General features: G+C 41.8%; 1 protein-coding gene and 1 long non-coding RNA gene across 4 annotated transcripts in view; both read right to left on the bottom strand.

Moving 5' to 3' along the window:
- LOC129482508 (uncharacterized) overlaps nucleotides 1-24,519 on the bottom strand; it is a 186,598-nt gene that overhangs the window by 68,983 nt on the left and 93,096 nt on the right. The window lies entirely within an intron of this gene.
- Nucleotides 2,617-10,400, bottom strand: NPAP1 (nuclear pore associated protein 1). The gene has a single exon (XM_055278408.2). The coding sequence runs from the start codon at nucleotides 10,369-10,371 to the stop codon at nucleotides 6,871-6,873; it is 3,501 nt and encodes a 1,166-aa protein (XP_055134383.1). The 5' UTR covers nucleotides 10,372-10,400; the 3' UTR covers nucleotides 2,617-6,870.

The raw sequence follows: 24,519 nt of genomic DNA, 5'->3' as shown, positions 1-24,519 counted from the left end.
TCATACAAAACCATATCCAGGCCGTCATCAATAATTCTATACTACAAATGTTTCTTCTAACAACCCCACAATATCACCCCTTACCACAAAATCTTCCTTCAGCTTAATCTCTCCCACTCTAGGTTCCCACGCCACCCCTAATCCCGCTCGAAGCTGCCCTGAGAAACATTGCCCATTATCTCTCCATACCCCCCAAAATTTTCGCCACCCCAACACTTTACCACTTTTTCATTTTATTTTTCTTATTAATACAAGAAGACAGGAATGTCAGGCCTCTAAGCCCAAGCTAAGCCATCATATCCCCCCTGACCTGCATGTACACATCCAGATGGCTGCTTCCTGCCTTAACTGATGACATTCCACCACAAAAGAAGTGAAAATGGCCTGTTCCTGCCTTAACTGATGACATTACCTTGTAAAATTCCTTCTCCTGGCTCATAAGCTGCCTTGCTGAGCACCTTGTGACCCCCACCCGTCCCTGCCAGAGAACAATCCCCCTTTTTCCTTTACCTACCCAAATCTTATAAAACGGCCCCACCCCTATCTCCATTCGCTGACCCTCTTTTCAGACTCAGCCCGCTGCACACAGGTGAAATAAAACAGCCTTGTTGCTCACACAAAGCCTGTTTGTTGGTCTCTTCACATGGACGCAAGTGAAACTTATCTCCTCTATTTTTTCCCCAGAATTCCTCCAGTTTCCTTTTATTTTGAGAATCGTCTTGCCTTTCTCTTTACAAAGCAAATGCTAGTCTATGTAGTTTGCATGAAGTATAGAGTTGCTCTCTATATGCAGTAAAATTATGGTTAATGGTGCCAGGATGTAATATAATAAAGTAAGGATGACAATTTTTTTTTTTTTTTTTGAGATGGAGTCTTGTTCTGTTGCCCTGGCTGGAGTGCAGTGGCTTGATTTTGGCTCACTGCAACCTCCACCTCCCAGGTTCAAGTGATTCTCATGCCTCAGCCTCTGGAGTAGCTGGGATTACAGGTGCATGCCACCACGGCCAGCTAATTTCTGTATTTTTAGTAGGGACAGGGTTTCGCCATGTTGGCCAGGCTGGTTTTGAACACCTGACCTCAGGTGATCTGCCCGCTTCGGCCTCCCAAAGTGCTGGGATTACAGGCATGAGACACTGTGCCCAGCCTGATAATCATTTTTAAACAACCAATGTCTGGTGTTAATATTCTCTGCATATAGTATTGAAGCCCAGAACCCTTGTAGCTTTAAGATGGCAAAACATGGCCATTTAGTAATTTGGAGTTGACACCCATAAAGTATCAATGTTTTTGGTCTGTTGATTGCTTACATCTCACATGTCTTGAACTAATGCCTCCCCTCACCAGAATATTTTTTAAACCATTAGATTAACAATGTAATTACCTGCATAGCAGACATATGCTAGGAAGTCTCAGAGACTCTCCCTGTAAGAATGCTTCATTCCCAAGAGAATGGGCTCCTCTCAACATTGTCATGTTCCCATTAGGGCCCTCCACATTGCATGCCCTATCTGCCTGTTGGAGTCCTGATTTATTCCTGTCTTCTCCTTGCTTTCATATCCTGGTGGTTTCAGTTAAGGAAACCTCTGTTTAACCCAGCCTGAGGAAACTCATTTTCACTAGCCAGTTAAAAAGTTGACCTAGTTTGCTTTTGGAACCACTTACTTCAATGCACCACCCAACTGACCCTTCTTTCTTTGCCCATAAACTTTCATTTGTCCTCCATCCTGTGAAACCTACTTCCAAGAAGTTCTCTGCTATCAGTCATTCACAGCTTAGTATGCATTTAAAGCAAAGGTACTATTTACCGAAGACAATTTTTTAGCAGAGATTTTGTTTGGCTTCTTTTTTTCTGGTCCCTCCCAAGCCCCATTTCATGCATTGGATAAATCCAGGATCTAGATCATGGCTGTAAAACTTAGCAAATGTTTTATTTTGTGAGCCTCAATTTTCCTATCTGGAAGGCACATCTGATGATGATACTCCTGTCCTGGGATTTCTGAGAGAGCCATTCCCAGCTCTGCCTCAGGTAAAGAATGAACTGTTTGGGAAGCCCTCACTGCATCACATAACCCTGAGATCACAGCAATGACTGGTTCAGGGAGGGCCTGGACAGGGTTCTCACAGTTGGGGGCAGTTTCTAGACCTCTAACGTGAAGATATTTAGAGCAAGAAAGACATGCATCTATGAGTTGGAAATTCTCAAATTTTCCACAGGCCATTTTCTAGTTCATGAGACATAGATGTAAGGAAAATACTCTGCTTATTACTAATTAGGGCTTTGCAACCACATCCTATACAATTTTTTTTTTATCTTATGAGATGAATGAGGACTTTGGTGAGCTCTCATGTAAGGCCTGAAGCAGTGTTTGGAAGAATAGGAAACATGGACTGTCTGCATCATACCTCCCTAGAGTGCTGCCTGAAATCCAGATTCCTGGCTCTACCATAGATTCAGGAAATTAGGATGATGCAGCCAGAATTAGACATTTTTAAAAAATTATTGATTAGTGAGCATTTCTGGGCTAAACTAATAGCAGTTTGGGTGGCCCCTTTAGGCCTCTTTCTTCTGAGACCATGTCCTTATGTTTGAAATGCTTGTTCCTCGGTGTCGTAAAGAAATAGCACTTGAACATAAATTTATTTAGTAAGGCCATTTTTACTTCCTGCAGAAAGGGTACACTCGCCAGCAGTTTTGCCACAAGAGTACACCAAACAAAGGAGACAGGGTCATTTATAACCTGACGCGTCCACCCTACTGCTGTGTCCGGTTTCCATTGGCTGGAACAGGACCTCACATTCTGTATTTGTCCCGATCGGCTAGCAACTTAGAACTTTTAAGAGGCAAAGGTAGAGGAGAACAAAGGAAGGAGGAAGTAACTTGTGGAATGCTGAGAAAGGTAAAAACACTTTTAAATGAGGAAGAGGAATAGGCTATGACCTAATGCTTGGACCAGTATAAGCATGCCAGGGCAAATATTTAGGCTAAATTGTGGGAGCTAAGAACATAAAGTACATTGATTTCTTTATTACAACTAGCAGATATTTAAGAATGTTAGCACAGGTCTGTGAATATATTTTGCTTCTAAAAGAAGTTACTATTTATTTCTAATTAGATGGGGAGGAAAGTCTTTGAAGAGGAACCTCTACTTTACTTTTTACACTTACTTTGGTCTTTCCACTCCCAAACCAGTGGAAGAGGCTCAAGTTTTCTGGAAAAGGAAGGGATTCAGTCAAGTAAACAATACTATTTGAAAATTTTAGAAAACCAAAAACACTTTTTTTTATGGGAAAAGAGAGTTCAAGGAGAAAAAAAGGAAGGCACTTCAAGTTTTAGGAAAAACAATGACATCTGTAAGATAACATAATAGTTGAAGTAAAAAGCAAACTCAGAACTATGGGAGTAACAGCAAAGTAGCTAAGAACTATTTCTGGAGGAGGGAACTGTGGTAGGAAGGTTGAATTTCAGTATTATTCAAATTGATATTATGTTCGCTTTTTATTTTAATAAAAAATAAAAGAATATTTATTTAGAAATAGTTTCAGTTGTGTAAGTATATCAAAACATGAAAACAAAAATTATCTTTATATCTCTCACACATTTATTCGAAGTTTGTCTTACCAGGATCATAATATTTAGCTTGAAGCCTTCTAAAAAATGTCAAGAAGTATGAATTTTAAAAATTTGTCCCTGGTAATACTGCAAGGGTATAGGGCTATTAGAAGAAAACTGGATTTCCACTCTGCTTCTGAAAGGCAGTTCTGATTACAAAATTTAGGTGATTATCTGGCCAGGATACAGGAGCTTTGATCCTCTGGAACTGTACTAAACAACTTAGAGTAAATGAATCAGGCCCCAGGGTGCCAAGAGGAATTCAGTAATTTCTCTGTGATTATTTTCTTTCAGTCCTAATCTCATAAATGTTTTAGTCTCTGTTATCATATTTTTACATGTGTTTGCTTCATAAAAGTGCTTTTATGCTAATAAAAAGGGGGTCTTCTGAGAGGCGGATCATGCAGTGAGCCAAGATCGCGCCACTGCACTCCAGCCTGGGCGACAGAGCAAGACTCCATCTCAAAAAAAAAGGGGTTCTTTTATTCTTCTATTTGAATTGCCTAATAAAGGCAATCAGGGCACCATTGCCTAAGGAACTCAGTCATTGACCACACATATATATGTATATTCTCTCTCTATCATCTATCTATCTATCTATCTATCTATCTATCTATCTATCTATCTATCATCTATCTATCTATCTATATCTATCTATATCTATCTATATCTATCTCTATCATCTATCTATGTATCTATCTATCTATCGTCTATCTTTATTAGTCAGTTCTGATTGCTTCAAAAAATGCCACAGACTGGTAGCTTAGACAACATACAATTATTTTCTACAATTCTAAAGGTTGGGAAGTCCAAGAAAAAGGCAAATTCTGTTTCTTGTGAGGACTCTTTTCCTGGCTTACAGACAGTTACCTTCTTGGTATACCTTCATATGGCAATTACAGAAAGCACTGGTATTTCTTCTTCTCATAAAGGCACAAATCCCATCATGGGGGTTTCATCTTCATGACTTCATCTAAACCTAATCACCTCCCCAAAGCCCCACCTCTTAATATCATCACATTGGGAGTTAGGCTTCAAAATATGAATTTTTGGGGGGACACAAACATTCAGTCCATAAGTCTATCATCTGTCTGTCTATCTATCTATCATCTATCTATCTATCATCTGTCTATCTATCTATCTATCATCTATCTATCAATCATCTATCTATCTAATCTATCTTCTATCTAATCTATCTTCTATCTAATCTATCTTCTATCTTATCTATCTATCATCTATCATCTAATCCATCCGTCTATCCATCCCTATGTATAGAATGAATTATAACAAAAGCTTGTAAGTCATTTCTCCATATTATTTCATCCTTTCAAAAATCTTGTGAGATAAACAGGCCATAGTAAAAGTACTGATTTCACCGACACTCTTGAAGTTTGAGTCAACTGTTATTACACAACTAGTAAAAAGTGGAGGAAGGAATTCCACTCATGTCTCCTCTGTCCTCCTTTTCTCTATCCCTCCCTCCCACTTGCTGACTCCATTCCAGCCACATTTCGTTACTAACTGCTCCGTGAGGACACCAGGGATCCTTCCTTTGAGCCTTTGCAATGACCACTCCTATTATCTGGAATGGTCTTTACTCACATATCTGGCTCAACTGCTTCTCTCTAGGCTTCGTTTAAATTTACCTTCCCAGTGAGGCTTGTCCACAGTGTAAACTGGAACCCCTGCTTCTCTCTATCTACAATCTCAATCCTCCATGTACTTCTTTATTTTTCATAGCATTTGTTACTGGCTAATTTACCAGATAATTTCCATGTTTGTTGCTTCTTTTCTCCCCTTCAACTAGAATGTAGGGTCCACAAAGTCGGGAATTTTGCCTTTCTGTCCGTGACTAGAGAGAACTGGCCAAGAGGTAGGGTCAGCCAAGTTAACAGTCGAGCCAGAGAGGGTACAGCTGATGATATATACAGGTTTCCTCTACCCTCCACAGTGTAGAAGACCACTAAAATACAGTGCGGTTCAGACTGGGCTCATCTGCTCCACACTCACCAATAAACACACACACACACACACACACACTCTCTCTCTCTCTCTCTGTCTCTCTCTCTCTCTCTCTGTGGTTTTGGGCCTCCAGCTTCTGTAGGAAGAGAGCAGGTTAAGTTTAACTTGAGGGAACTGAGCCTGTTCCTCCTGGAACAATGTCAATTTATGAGAACTGTACGTGGAGGGAGAGTGCTTATTTCTTAAGACCATTAATAGGAGTAAGAAATGAGTTGGTGGCTCCTATGAAGGCCTTGGCAGGTACAAGTGTCACTAGTGGCTGCTTTCCATCACAGACACAGTTGCTCTGACCAGGACCATCCAAACACAAGTATTTAACTAACAATGCTGGCTCCTTTAGGCTGGGCACGGTGGCTCACACCTGTAATCCTAGCACTCTGGGAGACCGAGGTGGGTGGATCATCTGAGGTCAGGAGTTTGAGACCAGCCTGGCCAATAAGGTGGAACCCTGTCTCTGCTAAAATTATAAAAAATAGTGGTGGCATGTGCCTGTAGTCCCAGCTACTCAGGAGGCTGAGACAGGAGAATTGCTTGAACCCAGGAGGCGGAGGTTGCAGTGAGCTGAGATTGTGCTACTGCACTCCAGCCTGGGCTAAGGCTCCGTCTCAAAAACAAACAAACAAACCAAAACAAAAACAATGCTGGTTCCTCTAAAGTCAAAAGGAGCACCTTGGTTGGGCAGGTCCATAGTATTTTTACTGAAAGAGAGACTAGAGGTTTCTCCCTACAAATGTCTGGGGCTATCTCCTATTGTACCACCTGCATTTAGCCAGGTGGGCCTCAGGTGCTTTGTGTGAATGGGGGACCAAAAGTACAACCAGTCACAGTCGTTGTGTTGCTGTCCCTCACTGCATGGTTTGTGCTTTGTCCAGGTGGGCCCCAGGTGCTTTGCTGATACATGGGCACATGAGGGCCTCCTATCAAATGAATGTTGACACTCCTGGAAGAGGTACCATCTGTGTTTTGTCCAGGTGGGCCCTAGGTACTTTGTTGGTAGGTGGATACACAAGGGCCTCTAATTAAAGGTATGTTGGCATTCACTGCAGATGCACCACCTGTGTTTTGTCCAGGTGGGCCCCATGTGTACTGATGGAGAAAGGGAGCACAAGGGCTTCCAACCACAGGGATGTTGTTGTCCCCTCTTGGTGTACAACCTGAGTTCTGGAGAGGTACATGGCAGGTGCTTGGCATGAAGATGAAACTAGAAGCATGACCATACAAAGGGATAATGCTGGTATTTACAACCCCAACTGATGTGGTGTGGTCAGGTGAACCACAGGTGCTCTTATGGAAGTTGGAAAGACACATCTCCTAACATATGTTTCTTGTCCATAGTGGTGGGTGCTTGAAGTGTAGAATTTTCTCTCTGTCCATGTGTGCTGCAGGATGCACTGTTGAAAAGCAGGAACACAAGGGCCTCCAACTATGGATTTGGTGCCATCCCCTCCCATACCACTGCATGAATTCTGGGTAGGTGGGTCTAAACCAGGAATGTAGGTGGCAGCAGAAGTATATCCAAATACAGGAATGTTGCTAGCCCCTTGTGGTGGAGCAGCCATGCTGTGGCCAGTTGGGTCCCAGGCTACCCGACCAAATGGGAAAACAGAAGTGGTGCTGGGTATCCCACTCTGTCCTTGTCCAATGTTGAGTTCTCCTGATGTGGAACTGGGGCCTGGGGCAGACATGCTGAACCCAATGCTCCCACCATCCATAGGGGTTCCAGGTCCCATAATCACTTGTGGGCCTGGAACAGTATTTCCAATCAGTAAGGTACTGTCTCCAGTGCCAGGCATCCCAGTGGCAATTCTAAATCCAGAAGTCTTTGCTGTGCCATTGGGGAAAGCACTTGCATTGTGACCCTCGGCTGGCTCAGCATTAACAGGTGTGCCCAATGCAGAATATGGTGATGTTAACTCCGCAAAACCTGATGGAATTATGCTGCCACTCAGTGGCTGGACTGAAGGAGATGATAAGCCTATAACTGGTGCTGGGGTTGCTGGATTCCCCAGAATAAAAGAACTGTCAGATTTCTGCTGCCCATCAGTGGCCCCAAGTGTGGAATGAGAGATGGATCCTGTATTTAAAGGATGGCTGGAAGTTGTGGTTGGTCTCCTGTCTGCCTGTGCAGGAAAACTGGTGGAGACTTGGGCTGAGGCAATGCTGTCACTGTGTAGTGTGTTCCCAGAACCAGGAAGCCCCATATAAAATCGGATGTACTCCTTCCTGGAGACAAAGGTAGACTGCAAGATGACAGGTTTGGAAGGAGGGGTGGTATTCATGTCAGTGGTGTCAATGGCAGGCTTGGATAATGATTCTGCAGAGGCACTGCTCACTAAAGTGGAGGTGTCTGGAGGAACCATGACAGGAAGGCTCAGAAAATCATGGGCATTGGGGAGAGAGGTTTTCTGCTGTGGCCCATCAGGGGCCCCAAATTTGGGCTGAGGGGTGGCTCCTGGATTTAAACGATGGTTGGAAGTTGTAGTTGGTACCCTGACTGACTGTGCAGGCAAACTGGTGGAGCCTTGGACTGAGGCAATGTTGCCGCTGGGTTGTGTGTTCCCAGAACCAGGAAGCCCCAGGTAAAATGGGAGGTACTTCTTGGAGACAGAGGCAGACTGCAAGATGACAGCCTTGGAAGGAGGAGTGGTATTCATAGCATTGGTTTCAATGGGAGGTTTGGATGATGATGCTGTAGAGGCTCTGTTCACTAAAGTGGAGGTGTCTGGAGGAGCAATGATGGGAAGGCTCAGGAAAACACAGGCACTGGGGAGAGAAGCTTTCTGCTGCTGCCCATCAGGAGCCTCAAATTTGGGCTGAGGGGTGGCTTCTTTTCCAAAGAGTTGGTTAAAACTTGGGGTGGTAAATGGAAGTGGGGATGTGTAGACTGATGTCTTTCCCGGGTGCCTCTGCTCTGCACTGCAATGTATTTGGGAATTTGGGAGAGAGCTCACCCTGGAGCTTAGGGAAGATGTGAAAATAACAACCTGAGATGGGGCAGTAGTATCCATGTTAACTACTTCAGGGTCTACCACAGTCTGTGAGGTTAGGTGGGCAGATGCGTTTGTTGTGATAGTGGAAATGACTGATGTGGAATTCATAGGCTTGCTGGTGATAACTGAGGTCCTGGTGGAAGGGACTGGAAGAAGAGTCAGAAAGGAAAGAGGAGGAGGGGAATCCATAGATATTGGGGACTCCCTTGTGACAGGAGGCTTGAAGAAGGGTGTGGGGCTAGGAGGTGTTGGGGGGTCAGAAGTGAGAGGCGCTGCTCCTACGACTGAATGACAAGAGCCTCCTTTCCCATTAGATTGATCACCCAAAATGGGAACAAGGTCAGCAGGAAGAGCCAGACGAGAGTTACGGGTTGTGAATGCTATTTTCTCATCCATTTTTGGTGTGGTGGAAAGTGGAGGGACAGGCAGGATGAGGGGTTCAGTAGCCAGGTCAGCCAAGTCAGGGATGGGCAAAGGAGCTTGGACCTGGGAAGTGTAAGTGTAAGTGGTCAGGGGCAGGGAGTCTGTAGTCTCCACAGGTGGGGAGAAAGAAGGGGCAGGCTGGGTGATGCTGCTGTTTGTCATGGTCTCTGTTTTATCCTTCAAGATTCTGCTATTCCTTTTATACTCAGGGCTCTTCTCCAAGGTGTGTAGGTTTCCCTCAACAGACAGGCAGGGGAGCTTAGCAGGTGGGGGAAGCTCACCTCGATCCCACAGCAATGGCAGTGAAGGGGGCAGCGGCAGCAGCAGTGGAATCGACATTTTCCTTTTGCAGGGCCTGTTGCAGGCAGCTCTGGGAGGAGCAGCGCTCGTTGGAGGAATACCGAAAGGCTTCTCATCAGGCATCCTCTTTACGGACATCAGCGGAATCGGCAAGCCTAGAGAGCTGGGTGGTGGCTCTTCATTCAGCACGTCCGCAGCCAACTTCTGCGGCAGCAGGGAGCAGCCAACTGCTGGCTCAGGGGGCGCTGTTGCATCCGGATCAGGCTTTCCAAGATGCCGGGCACATCCGGCCTGGCTGTGTGTGCTGGGCATGGCAGGGCCTTCCAAGCAGGAGCTCGCTGGAGACGCCTGGGCCTTCTCACTCGTGCTGTTTTCTGAGAACTTGTGGTGGACATTTCCCTCCAGAGGCCTAGGGCTGCATCTGAAGGAGGCCACGTCTCCCTGGGTGCCCTGGGACCTGGATGTGGACGATGCTTCTCCGCTGCTAAGGGGCGTCCTTTTCTCGTCATCCTCCCCTTCGATCTGCACAGAATCCTCATCCTTCTTCACTCTTCCGGGCCCTTCTTGGGCCTGTACCTCGGTCTCCTCCGGGAGAGTGGCTGGGATGGGCTTCCTGGCCTTGACCGCTGGCTCATGTGGTGAAGGCAGCAGGAGGGTGAACGCGCGGCTGGGAGGAGGGATCCTTACGGAACTGGGGTGTCCAAACCTCGGGGGGTTCCGAGCAGGCAGCATGGGTGTTTTCCTCGTGGCCAGCCCCCAGCCCACAGCCGGCAGGACCCCCAGAGGGGCGGCCGCAGCCTGAGGGAGAGGACACGGCCTCTTAGGGGCGACGAAGATGCCGGCTGGTGAAGGCCTGCGACGGGCGTTCCGGCGGAACAGGCCGCGGAAAGGGCGCGGGGTGGGTGCGGAGTCAGCCCGGCCGGGCGGGGAGGCGTCCCGGGCCAGGGGAGTGGGGGCGCCACGCCTTGGTCCTGGCCGGGGCCGGCGGCGGCACCCGAGTCTAAATTTACTAAGTAAATTGCCCATTTAGAGCTAGCCGTGCCTCCTACCGTAAAACAGGGTCAGCAGTGGACTCAACTCTCCTCATCCACCGCCTCCTCTGGCGACCAAGCACAAACTGACTGGTTGGACGCCTGCGACGCCTCTGCGAGGTTCCTCACAGAACCAGGGCGCGCCAGAGGGGGCGCAAAAGGCAGGGGTCAGAGGGCAAAGGGCGACACCCTGTCGGCCCCAGCTGCCCCAGGACTCCCGGAAGCCCTGCTGCTGGTGGCAGGTGTTGCACCGTGTGGCCTTTATGAGGGAACTGCTGGGGCCTGCGGGCCCATCGCCAGAGCTCTTGTCACCTGGGCGCTGGCTCTGCCTGTTCCTCAGCCCCGGCCCGGCGCTGTCGCGCGCAGCAGTGGCCCTGTGTCGGCTGTCCCCATTCCCCGGTTCACAGAGGGCACATCTGCTTCAAGTTAAGCACAGGACAACCTATATCCTGCCAGCCTCCTCCAGGACCTTGGCAGTGCCTCTGTGCTGCCTGGAGCCAGGCATGCCTTTTCCGTGGCGCCAGGGTCACCAGCCAGGCCGTGAGGGTTTCCGAGGAGGGGACGTGGTACCTTGTCCTGACTAGATGCTACCTCCTACCACATCTCTTCCTGGCGGGCAGGGCCTCTTCCCTTCTTTTCTTTTCACAAATTTGTTTTAAACAACATTTAAGGCTGGGCGCGGTGGCTCATGCCTTTAATCCCAGCACTTTGGGAGGCCAAGGCAGGTGGATCACCTGAAGTCAGGAGTTCGAGACCAGCCTGACCAACATGGTGAAATCCCATCTCTACTAAAAATACAAAAATTAACTGAGCGTGGTGGCACGCACTTGTAATCCCAGATACTAGGGAGGCTGAGGCAGGAGAATCTCTTGAAAGCGGGAGGCGGAGGTTGCAGTGAGCTGAGATCACCTCACTGCACTCCCGCCTGGGGGACAGAGCAAAACTCTTGTCTCAAAACAAAACAAAAACACAACAAACAACAGCAACATTTAAGCCTTAGGCTGCTTGCTCCTCGGGTCATTGATATGACAGTGGCCTAGCCAGGCTTCACACCTGGGCTGTGTGATTCCAAAGCTCGTGCTCTGGCCTGTGTGCCTCCTTGTTATGGACACATCATGTATTCTCATTATTTCCTATAGTCCTTAGGGTACCTAGCATACAGCACATCTGTATTAAGCACATGCATTCCTAGGGGGAAGCCCTTACTTCACCTCATAAGTTGGTCATGGCAGGCACTGGGCTCCAGTCTCCTCTGAAGACATGGGGCAGCGACCCCCAATAGTCAGCAAAGCAGCATCCCACACTGTTCTTCTAATTGAGCCTTGCAGCCCAGATTTCCTTTTTGGTCTAAAGAATCTAAATATGTAAAGATTATAGTCCAGATCCATTTTGGCCTATGCTGAAAGAAATTCACCAGTGGATTAATCCAAATGGATAAGCCAGTTCTCTGGCCTTCTTGGAATATGTTAGAAAGCAAATTCATCATGTATTTGCAAGTTAGTAGTGGAGCAATGTATTCGATTAAAATATGATCAATACAATTTGGTCATTGTCAGCATGCCAGCAAGGCCCACTCTTTACTACACATTACTGTCACCTAAGTATAACTATCCATATTCTTATGCCCAAGGAAGGAGACTTAATATTAGTTGTTAGGACAAAGGAAAGATGTGTTACTGTCTTAAGAGCTGGAAGTTTTAGCATAAGAAAGATTTGGAAAATCCTACACATGACCTTATCTAGTTTTAATCTTGTTTCTTTGGTTTATTTAACTGGACTGCTTTGCTCTCTTTGGGCTAATGTTGTGTGCCAGACATAGGACATGTGGAAGGTTCAGAACCAAGAATCAGAGATCAATAAAAATTTAACGTATTTTTTAGTTTAAAAATCGATTTAAAATATCAAACCTAGTTAACATACTACAAAATACATTTTATCCCTCTGCTCATATATTTTATAGTATGTCAGAGTAAATGTGGGCTTTGATACCCAACAAAGCTTATGTTTCTAGGACACAGAGTTTTGCTCAGACCCAAATTCTGTTTAAAAAGAGGAGACATATTATAAGTTCTTCCTAACCTCTCAGGGAATAGACAAATTGTTTAAAATTATGACATTTAACTGTAATCTCTTGATATCATTTGAGGAGAGTTCAATACAAAATAATCTCTTGATTTTATTTGTTTGAACAAAAAGAACAATCTGGTACAAATTTTGGACAAAGATTTCCTACAAGAACTCTGAAACAAGATCAAATGTCAGGCTTATTTGAAAACAATAAATTACAGCCATTTTCCCCCCAAAACGAAAAATGCATTAAACAAATAATGAATATTGGGGCTTCAGGACAATAAAAGGAAATTTGGACAAGGGTATTCCAGAAAAATCCACCTCTTTATTTTTCTTGTCAAATGGGAATAGATGCTTTTTTTGAATATAAAATCTTCCTTGTGTTTGTGAGGCAAAATAACATTAGATGGCAAATGATTATTCTGAGATCATTTGACTTGGCAGAAGCAAACATGTTCAGATGAAATTTGTCAAGGCAAAATATTTTTCAAAAATTTAATTTAATAATTATATAAATATTGTGATAGTAGCAACAATTTATAATTGCCAGGTGAGATTACTTGTAATTTAATAATTTTTAAAAGCACCAATCTCCAGTCATATCAAATGAATCTCTGGGTGGCCAGCTTTGTATAGAATTGTGGTACTGACAGTAAACCATACCTAGCACCCTGTGGTTGAACACTCTCACCAACAATCCACTGTAAGTCATACAGAGTTAATGTGAGGACACACTGAATCCTTTGGGCTTTAATGACTCATGAACCTCATTAAATGAACTTTTTCCCTAAAATAATTCTGGTCTCCTCTCTCGTGAAGAAAAGTTATCTGAAAAAAGAATGTAGAGGAAAGAGACTTTATTCCAGTAAACTGTTTGCAAACTGCATCCTCTGGTGCAAAACAAAAGTGCATTCCAGAAAACAAAGGGAAGACGGGTTTTATAGCAAAAGTTCGCTGTCCAGGTTCCCACATAAGTTTCTTTAGGCAAACGAAGGTTTGAAACTGGCTTAGTTCTGGCCCAGTGCGGTGGCTCACATCTGTAATCTCAGCAGTTTGGGAAGCCCAGGTGAATGGATCACTTGAGATCAGGAGTTTGAGATCAGCCGGGGCAACACGGTGAAACCCTGTCTCTACTAAAACTACAAAAAAAAAAAAAAAAATTAGCTGGGTATGGTGGCACACACCTGTAATCCCAGCTACTTCGCTGGGTGAGGCGGCAGAGGTTGCGTGAGCCAGGATCGTGCCACTGCACTCCAGCCTGGGTGACAGAGTGAGACTCTGTCTCAAAAAAAAAAAAAAAAAAAAAAAAAAAAAAAAAACAGAGAGAAAGAAAGACATTGGCTTAGTTCCAATTGGCCAGTGCAGGTATAAACTCTAGTCAGCAAATGGCTGCTTGGCTCTATTTTAAATTTAGGCCCAGTTAGCCACGCAGGATTCATTTAGAAGAATTGGCTCTTTCAGATTCACATTTGTCCACACTCTTCTGCCCTTTACTGTAACCAGGGCTCAGCAAGGACAGACTGACTTTGTGCTGCTCCTTCTTAGAGTAGCCTTTCCTTGGTTGTTTCATCTATTTCCCCTCCAGTTAACTTTTTGCTTTTCAGAAATGTATCGAAAAGAGCCCGCATCGCCAAGTCAATCCTAAGCCAAAAGAACAAAGCTGGAGGCATCACGCTACCTGACTTTAAACTATACTACAAGGCTACAGTAACCAAAACAGCATGGTACTGGTACCACAACAGAGACATAGATCAATGGAACAGAACAGAGCCCTCAGAAATGATGCCGCATAGCTACAACTATCTGATCTTTGACAAACCTGACAAAAACAAGAAATGGGGAAAGGATTCCCTATTTAATAAATGGTGCTGGGAAAACTGGCTAGCCATATGTAGAAAGCTGAAACTGGATCCCTTCCTTACACCTTATACAAAAATTAATTCAAGATGGATTAAAGACTTATATGTTAGACCTAAAACCATTAAAATCCTACAAGAAAACCTAGGCAATACCATTCAGGACATAGGCGTGGGCAATGACTTCATGTCTAAAACACCAAAAGCAATGGCAACAAAAGCCAAAATCGACAAATGGGATCTCATTAAACTAAAGAGCTTCTGCACAGCAAAAGAAACTACCATCAGAGTGAACAGGCAACCTACACAATGGGAGAAAATTTTTGCAACCTACTCATCTGACAAAGGGCTAATATCCAGAATCTACAATGAACTCAAACAAATTTACAAGAAAAAAACAAACAACCCCATCAAAAAGTGGGCAGAGGACATGAACAGACACTTCTCAAAAGAAGACATTTATGCAGCCAAAAAACACATGAAGAAATGCTCCTCATCACTGGCCATCAGAGAAATGCAAATCAAAACCACAGTGAGATACCATCTCACACCAGTTAGAATGGCCATCATTAAAAAATCAGGAAACAACAGGTGCTGGAGAGGATGTGGAGAAATAGGAACACTTTTACACTGTTGGTGGGACTGTAAACTAGTTCAACCATTGTGGAAGTCAGTGTGGTGATTCCTCAGGGATCTAGAACTAGAAATACCATTTGACCCAGCCATCCCATTACTGGGTATATACCCAAAGGACTATAAATCATGCTGCTATAAAGACACATGCACACGTATGTTTATTGCGGCACTATTCACAATAGCAAAGAGTTGGAACCAACCCAAATGCCCAACAACGATAGACTGGATTAAGAAAATGTGGCACATATACACCATGGAATACTATGCAGCCATAAAAAATGATGAGTTCGTGTCCTTTGTAGGGACATGGATGAAACTGGAAAACATCATTCTCAGTAAACTATCGCAAGGACAAAAAACCAAACACCGCATGTTCTCACTCATAGGTGGGAATTGAACAATGAGAACTCATGGACACAGGAAGGGGAACATCACGCTCCGGGGACTGTTGTGGGGTGGGGGGAGGGGGGAGGGACAGCATTAGGAGATACACCTAATGCTAAATGACGAGTTAATGGGTGCAGGAAATCAACATGGCACATGGATACATATGTAACAAACCTGCACATTGTGCACATGTACCCTAAAACCCTAAAGTATAATAAAAAAAAAAAAAAAAAAAAAAAAAAGAAATGTATCAACACCTTTCTGTGGTTGATGACTTCCACAATCTCTTGGCTTTCGTTGGTCTACTACATTTTGGTATTTGTATACTTTTATTTAAGTACAATTTCAGAAGGAACACAAAGTAAATATGTGTTCCTGGTCTGTCACCTTGAACTGAAAGTTCCTGTTAATTCTAGAGGCCAACCTTCCCATAGGAGAAAACTACCCTTAGTATTAAGAGATGTGACATTCAAAACTTTAACTTTTCTTGAGGAATCAATCACTAAGGATTTAGGATATGGTAATTTCTGTATGGGGAAATAGTACCTATCCCATGGAGTTGATTGGAAGATTAACTTACATAATATAGAAATGCTTTGTAAAATTTTAATTTCTGTGAAAATGCTTTTTTTGTTGCTATATAAATTTTATTTATGATTTTTTTATGTAAGACAGTGTTTTTTGGTTAACTGTTTTGAAAACCAAACTGCATTTTTCATTAGCTCAATGGAAATGAACGGCATTGTTTTTGAGGGTGGGGATGAAGCCATAGATGTTTCTTGATATCTATTACTTCACAATATTTTCAGCAACTAATTTACTCATGTATTCCTCTTTCCAATTTTATTGAGGACCTACTTCCTCAAGAAAAGTCAGATGCTTTATTTCAGGTTTTGGCAAACATTTTCTAGGTTTTAAATATTTAAGGCTTTGTGGGCCAAATGCAGTTTCTGTAGCTCCTCTTTCTCCTCCTGTTTTACCTCCTCCCTTTTATTCTTCAGGAACCCTTTTAAAATGTAATCATCATTATTTGCTCACAGGACATACAAAATGATCTGTGAGTCATTTTTTGCTAACCCCTGATCTATGTCTTTACTGAGTAGAAGGCACATCTTTGAGTAAATCACTTGTTTGAATCAACCAATCTTTTTTCTTTTTTTTTTTTTTTGAGATGGAGTCTTGCTCTGTCACCCAGGCTAGAGTGCAGTGGCGTGATCTCGGCTTACTACAACCTTCGCCTCCTGGGTTCAAGTGATTCTCCTGCCTCTGCCTCCCGAGTAGCTGGGATTACAGGCACCCGCCACCATGCCTGGCTAATTTTTGTATTTTTAGTAGAGACGGGGTTTCACCATCTTGGACAGGCTGGTTCCAACTCCTGACCTCATGATCCACCCACCTTGGCCTCCCAAAGTGCTGGGATTACAGGTGTGAGCCAACACGCCCAGCCTGGTCTCCCCAATCTTGTCCTTAATTTCCTACAGTCTCTAATCAAAATGATATCCAAGAGAGATCCTGTTGAAACATAAGTCAGATAATATCACCCAAGCCTCCCAGCCTCTTCAATGACTTACTCAAAGCAAAAGCCAAAGTCCTCAAAATGCCTCCAAAACCCTAGCAATCTGAGCTCTCCATTTCCTTTCTGACTTCATTTCCTTTTCTCCACTCTGATCCCTCTCTCCCCTATACAGTGACATCATCCTTTCTGTTATCTGAATACGCTATGAACACTTGTGCCCATGGCTGTCCCATCTGACTGTTTTCTTTACCATTTCTTTTCTAACACTCATTTTCCAGACATACACATTGTTGTTTCCTAGGATCCCATTATGTTTCTTCTTAAATTTCACCTTCCACATAATTTCACATTGCAACCCCCTCACCAACTGACACTCTTCATCTCCTTTCCCTGCATTATATTTCTTTCTAGGACATACCTGATATACTATTTATTTAAATTTAATTTACATGTGTATACTTATGTTTATGTATTTGCTTATTCATTTGTTTATTCCCCCCCACCAAAATAGAAGGTAGGAATATTTACCTTTTCTTTTGCTGCTAATATTCCTTGAATATACCTGTAAACCAGGACTTGACATTTGGTAGGGTATCAGTAATTTTCTTGAATGAATAAAGGTGTGGGTGGATTAGTGAATTAATCCTCAGGGTTTCTGAATTGAAGATTTGTGTGAAGAGGAAGGTAGCATGGTTGCGACAGGGTACTGTGAGAAGCAGTATTTGGAGTTCTCTGATGTGCATCTTAATATATAGATTTTTGTTCATTTAAATAATTTTAACAGGGTAGTTGTGAGCTAGTTTAGGGAGACACATCACAAAATTTTTGTAGTGGATTCTGTAGGGTTCTTTTAAAGTATGTATAAGTATTAAAATATATGCATGTGTATATACCTCTATTAATTTATTGAATGCTTTACAAAAGCCCTTTGAAGTAGCAAGTATCAGTATTCTTCATTTACAGATGAGCTTAACTTGCTCAAGGTTGTATCATAATTTAGTTATAAATGTAAAACTAAACTGTGAGTTTTTGAGCAGATCCTCCCTGGAAAGCTGTGATTTATTAATAAGATCCTGGTAACCCACAGAGATTTATTCAGCTTCCAATAATGTGCAAACTACAGACTCCGTTATGGGTCATTCATTTTAATAAAGGGAAAAAGATTTATCCAGCACAAAACATAGGGAATATTAAATGTTATTCTCTATTAAGTAATGGGAATAGTAGGCTCCAGTCTTTCTAAAATAGCTTGAGACCATCATATCTGCGTTATGGCCATGGGGATGTTCAGCCAGGCTGCCCTTCTCTGTCACTCAGAAGAATTCCCATATTATATAATTATACTTATTGAAACAGATAAGGACATTGGGCAATTAAGAATTCTTCAGCTTGATTTTTCCAGAAGGCTTGCCTGTAAAATGAAGATAGTTGGTCTGAACACATTCAGGTATGTAGAGGTTGTTAGGATCTTAATTTTGGCAGTGAATAAAGTGAGCTTATTTATCTCTGCAGCTTCCCGTATACCTATGTCCAACCTCTGTTTTGTGTTTGGAAATAACCAAGTATAAATTAAAAATCAAGGTAACAAAAACAAATTATTTATTGATGTATATAAGCATGCAGAACTAAATGTGATCTAGTTCAAATATTTATTTAGTGTTGTATGTTTGGGAGGAGCCTTCAAGGTATCAGAAAATGAAATTTAACTCTCCTGTTGTAAACCACAGTACACACACACATTGAATTACCAGTTCTGCTCACCTATAGAATCATCTTCAGGTACTACACATTCCTATGTACCTGGTATGTATCATTTAGCTTTCACAATTTTTCAGATACTTCTTAATACTCAGTATTCCAATTTCAATCTTGCCAGGACCTGCACCAGTTATGTAGAAGATAAGAATTTTATTTTCTGTTTATTTATCTGTGTTCAGAACCCAATGAAAGAACAATAAAGTGGGATTGAGGATATCTAGGTTCTTGTTCCAGATCTATCAAAAAATAATTGTGTCCCCTTGAGAAAGTCATAGTCATTTTGGGGTTCCTTTACTTCTCTTTGTTTTGACAGAGTCCTACTTGACTCAAAAAATACTTGATTCTTCGTAGTAGTTGTTTATATGTCATTGGTATTCTAAAACAAATAAAGACAATTACATATGAAGCTGTGCAGCATCTCTTTAACTATGTCTTTAGAGCTTCCTCTATTTTATAGAAGATAAAATGACAGAGATAGATCAGAAGTGGATGGTTTGACTGGGGGTCCAAAATAGATGGAACTAAAACATATTTCCTTCATTTCTTGAGCTCACTTAGCTAACACATAGCCTGTTGTATATTAAATTGCATTTTAAAGGTGGGCTATTCTTATAGGTCTTCCAACAAATAGCAGAACATATTGAAATTCTTAAAAGATCACCTAACCTTGTGAGATTTACAGTTGTATTTTCACGTAAAGCAAGTTGTATAAATGCCAAGTAATCACCTGAACTTCTGGATACTTCTCAGAACTAAAGTTCTGAACCTCTTGAGATTTGCTTCTTGCTATCTGAAGTTTATACCAGATAGCAAGGAACAAACCAAAGAGGAAATAGAAAAGTGGTTAACTGGATTTTAATACCAAATAATCATTTATATATTTACCTATGATACATGAATTTATTGTACCTATTAATCACATTATCTGTGGGAAATGCAAAACTATTTGATATATAGGCTGCTGGATTTATCTATTTTCCCAAAAAGACTGTGACTTTCTGAGGAGGAATTATATTTCACTATCATCTATAACCAGAACCTAACACAACGTCTAGCAAACAGTCAGTAAATATACAATAGATTAATTAGCAGATAGACACGACTTTTCTTTCAGAGACTTTTCATTCTTAAGGAAGTGCCAAGACATGAACAAATAGAAAAAAATTATTTCTAGTTACAAAGTGGCAACTGACACATAAATGATACAAACAAGAAATACTATACTAATTCAAAGGAGGCATAAAAGCTCTTATGGGATTTTCATAAGCCATTTGAATAAGGGAGAGATGGCTTGTGAGTTAATCAGGGGAGAAGTCACAGAAAACATAGCTTTTGGCCTAAGCTTGAGTTTAAATCAAAATCGTAATGTGATTATATTACAGGTGAAGGTGATGGGACAAACTCACTACACTAAGACTTGCAGAGCTTAAGATGGTTGTCCAAGATCCAAAAATGAATACATTGTGGACCGGAATTCCAATCAAGTCCTAATGAACTCTAAACTCCAAGATTTTTCTGTGTTATTATGTTGCCTTTAACAATAATTTTTTGGTGGTATGGTAGAAATTGGCTTTAGAATGTGGGTGAAAAATAATGGCATTGAAGAATGAATGGTCTTTGTCCTATTATCAATGAATGTGAATAATACATTAAAAGTTTCAATGAAAAGGCTAATCAACAAGAGTGACATTAACAAAATGTCAGACTAGGAAGCTCCAAGCTCTGGAAACACCAAAAACACCAAAGAAAGAAACAGAAACTGGCTCTACTAACCTTATAGAAACTCTGGAAAATAGTCAGAGTTTTTAGCAAACAAACACATTCTGAATCAGGAAAAAGCCACCTTCAAATGGTAAGAAATGTTGTGTTACTTTCACCTGGCTTTCCCAAATTCCCATCTCCCTTCTCGTCTATCATGGTCTTGGCCTGGGAGAGATGACAGCCCAGTTACCAGTCCCCTCACCCCAACCTGCAGAAGAGAATATTTTATTTGCAATGTTCTAACCTCTCTGGGTGCTGCTTGAAGGACTGATTTCTATTTCTCCTAACTCAGATTTCAGGTGGAAAAAGTGTCAGCTTTCTGCTTGTCAAAGCTACAGGGAGACTACAGACCTAATGCTTGGGATAAAGATTACAGGTGGAAATATACAATAGACCATCTAAGACCCAGAAGGAAATCAAGGGTGAGACTTTTTGGAAAATTAAGACATTCAATGGAAGCCATGTATATGGGAGAGTTGAGAAGGTCACTTTCAGGCCCAGGAAAGATGCATACTCAGAAAAGACCTAAGAAGACCTTAAATTTTCACGTGTGGATGTCCCTAGGCTCAGAGAAAGTCCAGCTAATGGGTGAAGGACTGCCTGCACACAGCCAGTCTGCAAAAATAGGAGATGTGGCTATTTTTCAAATGTCCAGTTTTCTTTTTCTTCTTTTTTTTTTTTTTTTTTTTGAGACAGACTCTCAGTCTGTCTCCCAGGCTGGAGTGCAGTGGTATGATCTCGGCTCACTGCAACCTCTGCCTCCTGGGTTTAAGCAATTCTCCAACTCAGCCTCCAAGTAGCTGGGACTGCAGGCACCCGCCACCAAGCCCGACTAATTCTTTTTGTATTTTTTAGTAGAGACAGAGTTTCACCATGTTGGCCAGGCTGGTCTTGAACTCCTGACCTCAGGTGATCCGCCCACCTCGGCCTACCAAAGTGCTGGGATTATAGGCATGAGCCACCATGCCCAGCCAAATGTCCAATTTTCAACTACGACATATCACAAGGCACATAAACAGAAAAACATGACCTAATTAAAGGAACAAAACTAACTGACTGAAACCATTCCTGAGGAGTCCAGAAAAAAAGGATGAAGAAAGTGAACAGAGCTTAAGGTAAATGTGGGACACCATCACAGGGACCTATATGCATTATGAGAGTTCAGAAAGGCAAAGAAAAAGAACAAAGGCCAAAGGGAATATTTAAAGAAATAATGCCTAAAAACATCCAAATTTGATGAAAGATGTGAATCTATAAATCCAGCAAGCTCAATGAACTCCAAGACACATCCAATGACACTTACACACAAACACATGATTACCAAACTGTTGAAAGACGAAAAACAAAGAGAGACTCTTGAAAGCAGCAACAAAGAAGCAATTCCTCATACATAGGTCATTGTCAGTAAGATTATCAACCAGCTTATCAGACAGCAACTTTGGAATCCAGAGTTGGTAGGATGATATATTTAAAGTGTTGAAAAAAAAAACTGTGAACTGAGAATTCTATACCTACCACAAATGTCCACCATGATGAGGAGAAAACTAAGACATTTTCAGACAAGAAAAAGCTAAAGGATTCATTATCACTAGATCTTCTTTAGAAGAAATGGTAAAGGCAGTCTTTCAGATTGAAATGGAAGGATGCTATACAGTAACTCAAAGCCAGCCTTTCTCAGACTCTTCTAAAAAGTTGAAGAGGGAGGAAATAACTTTCTAGCTTATCCTGTGAGGCCAGCATTACCCTGATGCGGAAGCCAGACAAATATAATATGGGAAAAAGAAAAATACAGATCAATATCTCTTATGAAGATTGATGTACAAATAAAAAAACTTCAACAAAATATGAACAAAGTGAATTCAGCCACATATTAGAAGGAATGTGCACTATGACCAAGTGTCATATTTCTGTGGCTGGCTGCATTTTAGGATGGCAAATAGAATAGAAGGGTGATTTTCATCATTGGATTTGATTGAATTAATGCATTTTCTCATCCATTTCAGAGAGTTCAGGGACTTAAATCTAGGTTGCTCACCAGCAGTCCAAGGAGGCTACCCAAATGAGTAGCCACATGAAATGAGAGCAGTGATATCCTGGTAAACTTCTGATCCTTTTTTTCTGAAGGAGATAGCGTATTTCATTGGCTACAGGCTTAAAGGCATAGTTCAATTAATTAAAAGAGTCAAAAGCAGGGAATTGTTAGTTTTAAAAAAAAGTTTTATTTTCATTTTTAATGTTGCTTCCATGTAAAGGGAATTTGACTAGTATACTTTTTGACCTCTAATCCTGGGTAGATGAAATGGCCTGACTAGAAAGTTGGAATGAACAATTGGCCATGCTTTGTTCTGCTCTTATTTTCTTCATCTTGGGAGTAAGCCTTCCTATAGAGACAAAAGTCTCTGCTCCTCCATGCTACATAGGCATGTGTCTTTTATGGGCATGCCTCTCTCCCATGGGCCTGTCTAGAAGCAACTGGCTGCAACAGAGTGGGCAAGTCTGTATAATTCTGGAGTTCAGCTAGCAGACTCATTTGTCTGTCTAATTAAACCATATTTTCCAACATGGGCTCTATCAATGACAAGGTGACAATCAGGGCTGGCTAGAACGGGTAAAGCCTAGGGAAAATGAAAAGTCAGGGTGCCTTGTTCAAAATATAAGGAAAAAATGCTGTTAAAGGCATTTTCACGGAGTTGAATAGCATTTCTGCAAATTAATGTTCACCTGGAATGTGTGAATGTAACCTTATCTGGAAATAGAGTATTTTTTCCAGATACCATCAAGTTAAGATGAAGTTGTACTGCGTTAGGGTGCAAGAACTAACAACTGCTATTCTTAAAAGGAGAAAGAGATTTGGAAACACACATACAAAGAGAGGGAAGATAGCCATGTGATGATGGAGGCAGAGATTGAAGTGATGCAGATGTGCTGTCAAAGAATGCCGAGGGTTGTTGACAACCATCAGAAACTAAAAGAAGCAAGGAATGATGCTTCCTCAGAGCTTTTGGAGAGAACAAGACCCTGCCAACATATTGATTTTCAGACTTTTATCCTCCAGAATCGTGAAAGAATAAATTTATGTTGGTTATGGCATACAGTTTGTGATACAGTTGGTCCTTCATATCTACAGGTTCCACATCCATGCATTCAACCAACTGGAAGTCTAAAATAACAATACAATAAAAAATAATACAAATGAAAAAATACAGTATAACTTCTACTTACAATGCATTTGTATTGTATTTGGTATTACAAGTAATCTAAAGTTGATTTTAAGTATACAGGAGAACGTATGTGGGTTATATGTAAATACTAAGCCATTTTATATAAAGGACTTTAGCATTTGTGGACTTTAGTATTCACAGGGGTTCTGGAACCAACTCCCATCAGATACCGAGGGACTGCTATATTTTATTATGGAAGCCCTAAGAAAGTAGTACGGTACTAACAAATGAAGAGCCAGATGTGGTGGCATACACTTGGAGTCCCAGCTACTTGGGAGGCTGAGGTGGTGGGAGGATTGCCTGAACCTAGGAGCTTGAGGCTGCACTAAGCCATGATTGTGCCACTGCACTCCAACCTGACAACAGAGAGAGACTCTGTCTCTAAAAAATAACTAAGTAAATAAATAAATAAAACATGAAGCTTTTTCTTTTGTTCTGTAGTCTCTCTACTTTCATAGTTTTAAAAAAATTTGCTATTTAATATTTTTAAGTAAATAAAAATTATAATGTAAAGTTATTAGCATTAATTTTAACATTCCTTTTTATATCGAATGCTAGTTTTACATGTAAATGTAAGAGCATTTATCTGATATGCAAAATTTCCAAAAAGTCACAATTTCTGTTTTGTAGCTTGTATATGCACGTGTTTTTTTTTCTTTTGTTTAAACATCGCAGTAGAAATGCTGTACAAAAATAATTCAACTGTTTTTATGTCACTTATTTATTTATTTATTTTTTTGAGACGGAGTCTCGCTCTGTCGCCCAGGCTGGAGTGGTCACTTCTTAATATGCACACATTCTACCCAAACTCTATCTTCAGCTGACTGATGAGTAGGAAAGGACTAAAAGGAAGTGGGTTTCTCACTTTTTCCCTTTTTTATGTCATCAATTTCGCGTAAGTGGTGGCTAATACTGGAAAATAACACAAATAAGAAAGA

The sequence above is a fragment of the Symphalangus syndactylus genome, chromosome 5 (genome assembly GCF_028878055.3).
Source record: "Symphalangus syndactylus isolate Jambi chromosome 5, NHGRI_mSymSyn1-v2.1_pri, whole genome shotgun sequence".
NCBI lineage: Eukaryota > Metazoa > Chordata > Mammalia > Primates > Hylobatidae > Symphalangus > Symphalangus syndactylus.
Note: the sequence above shows the minus strand (reverse complement) of the source record. Positions and strands in the feature narration are given on the sequence as shown.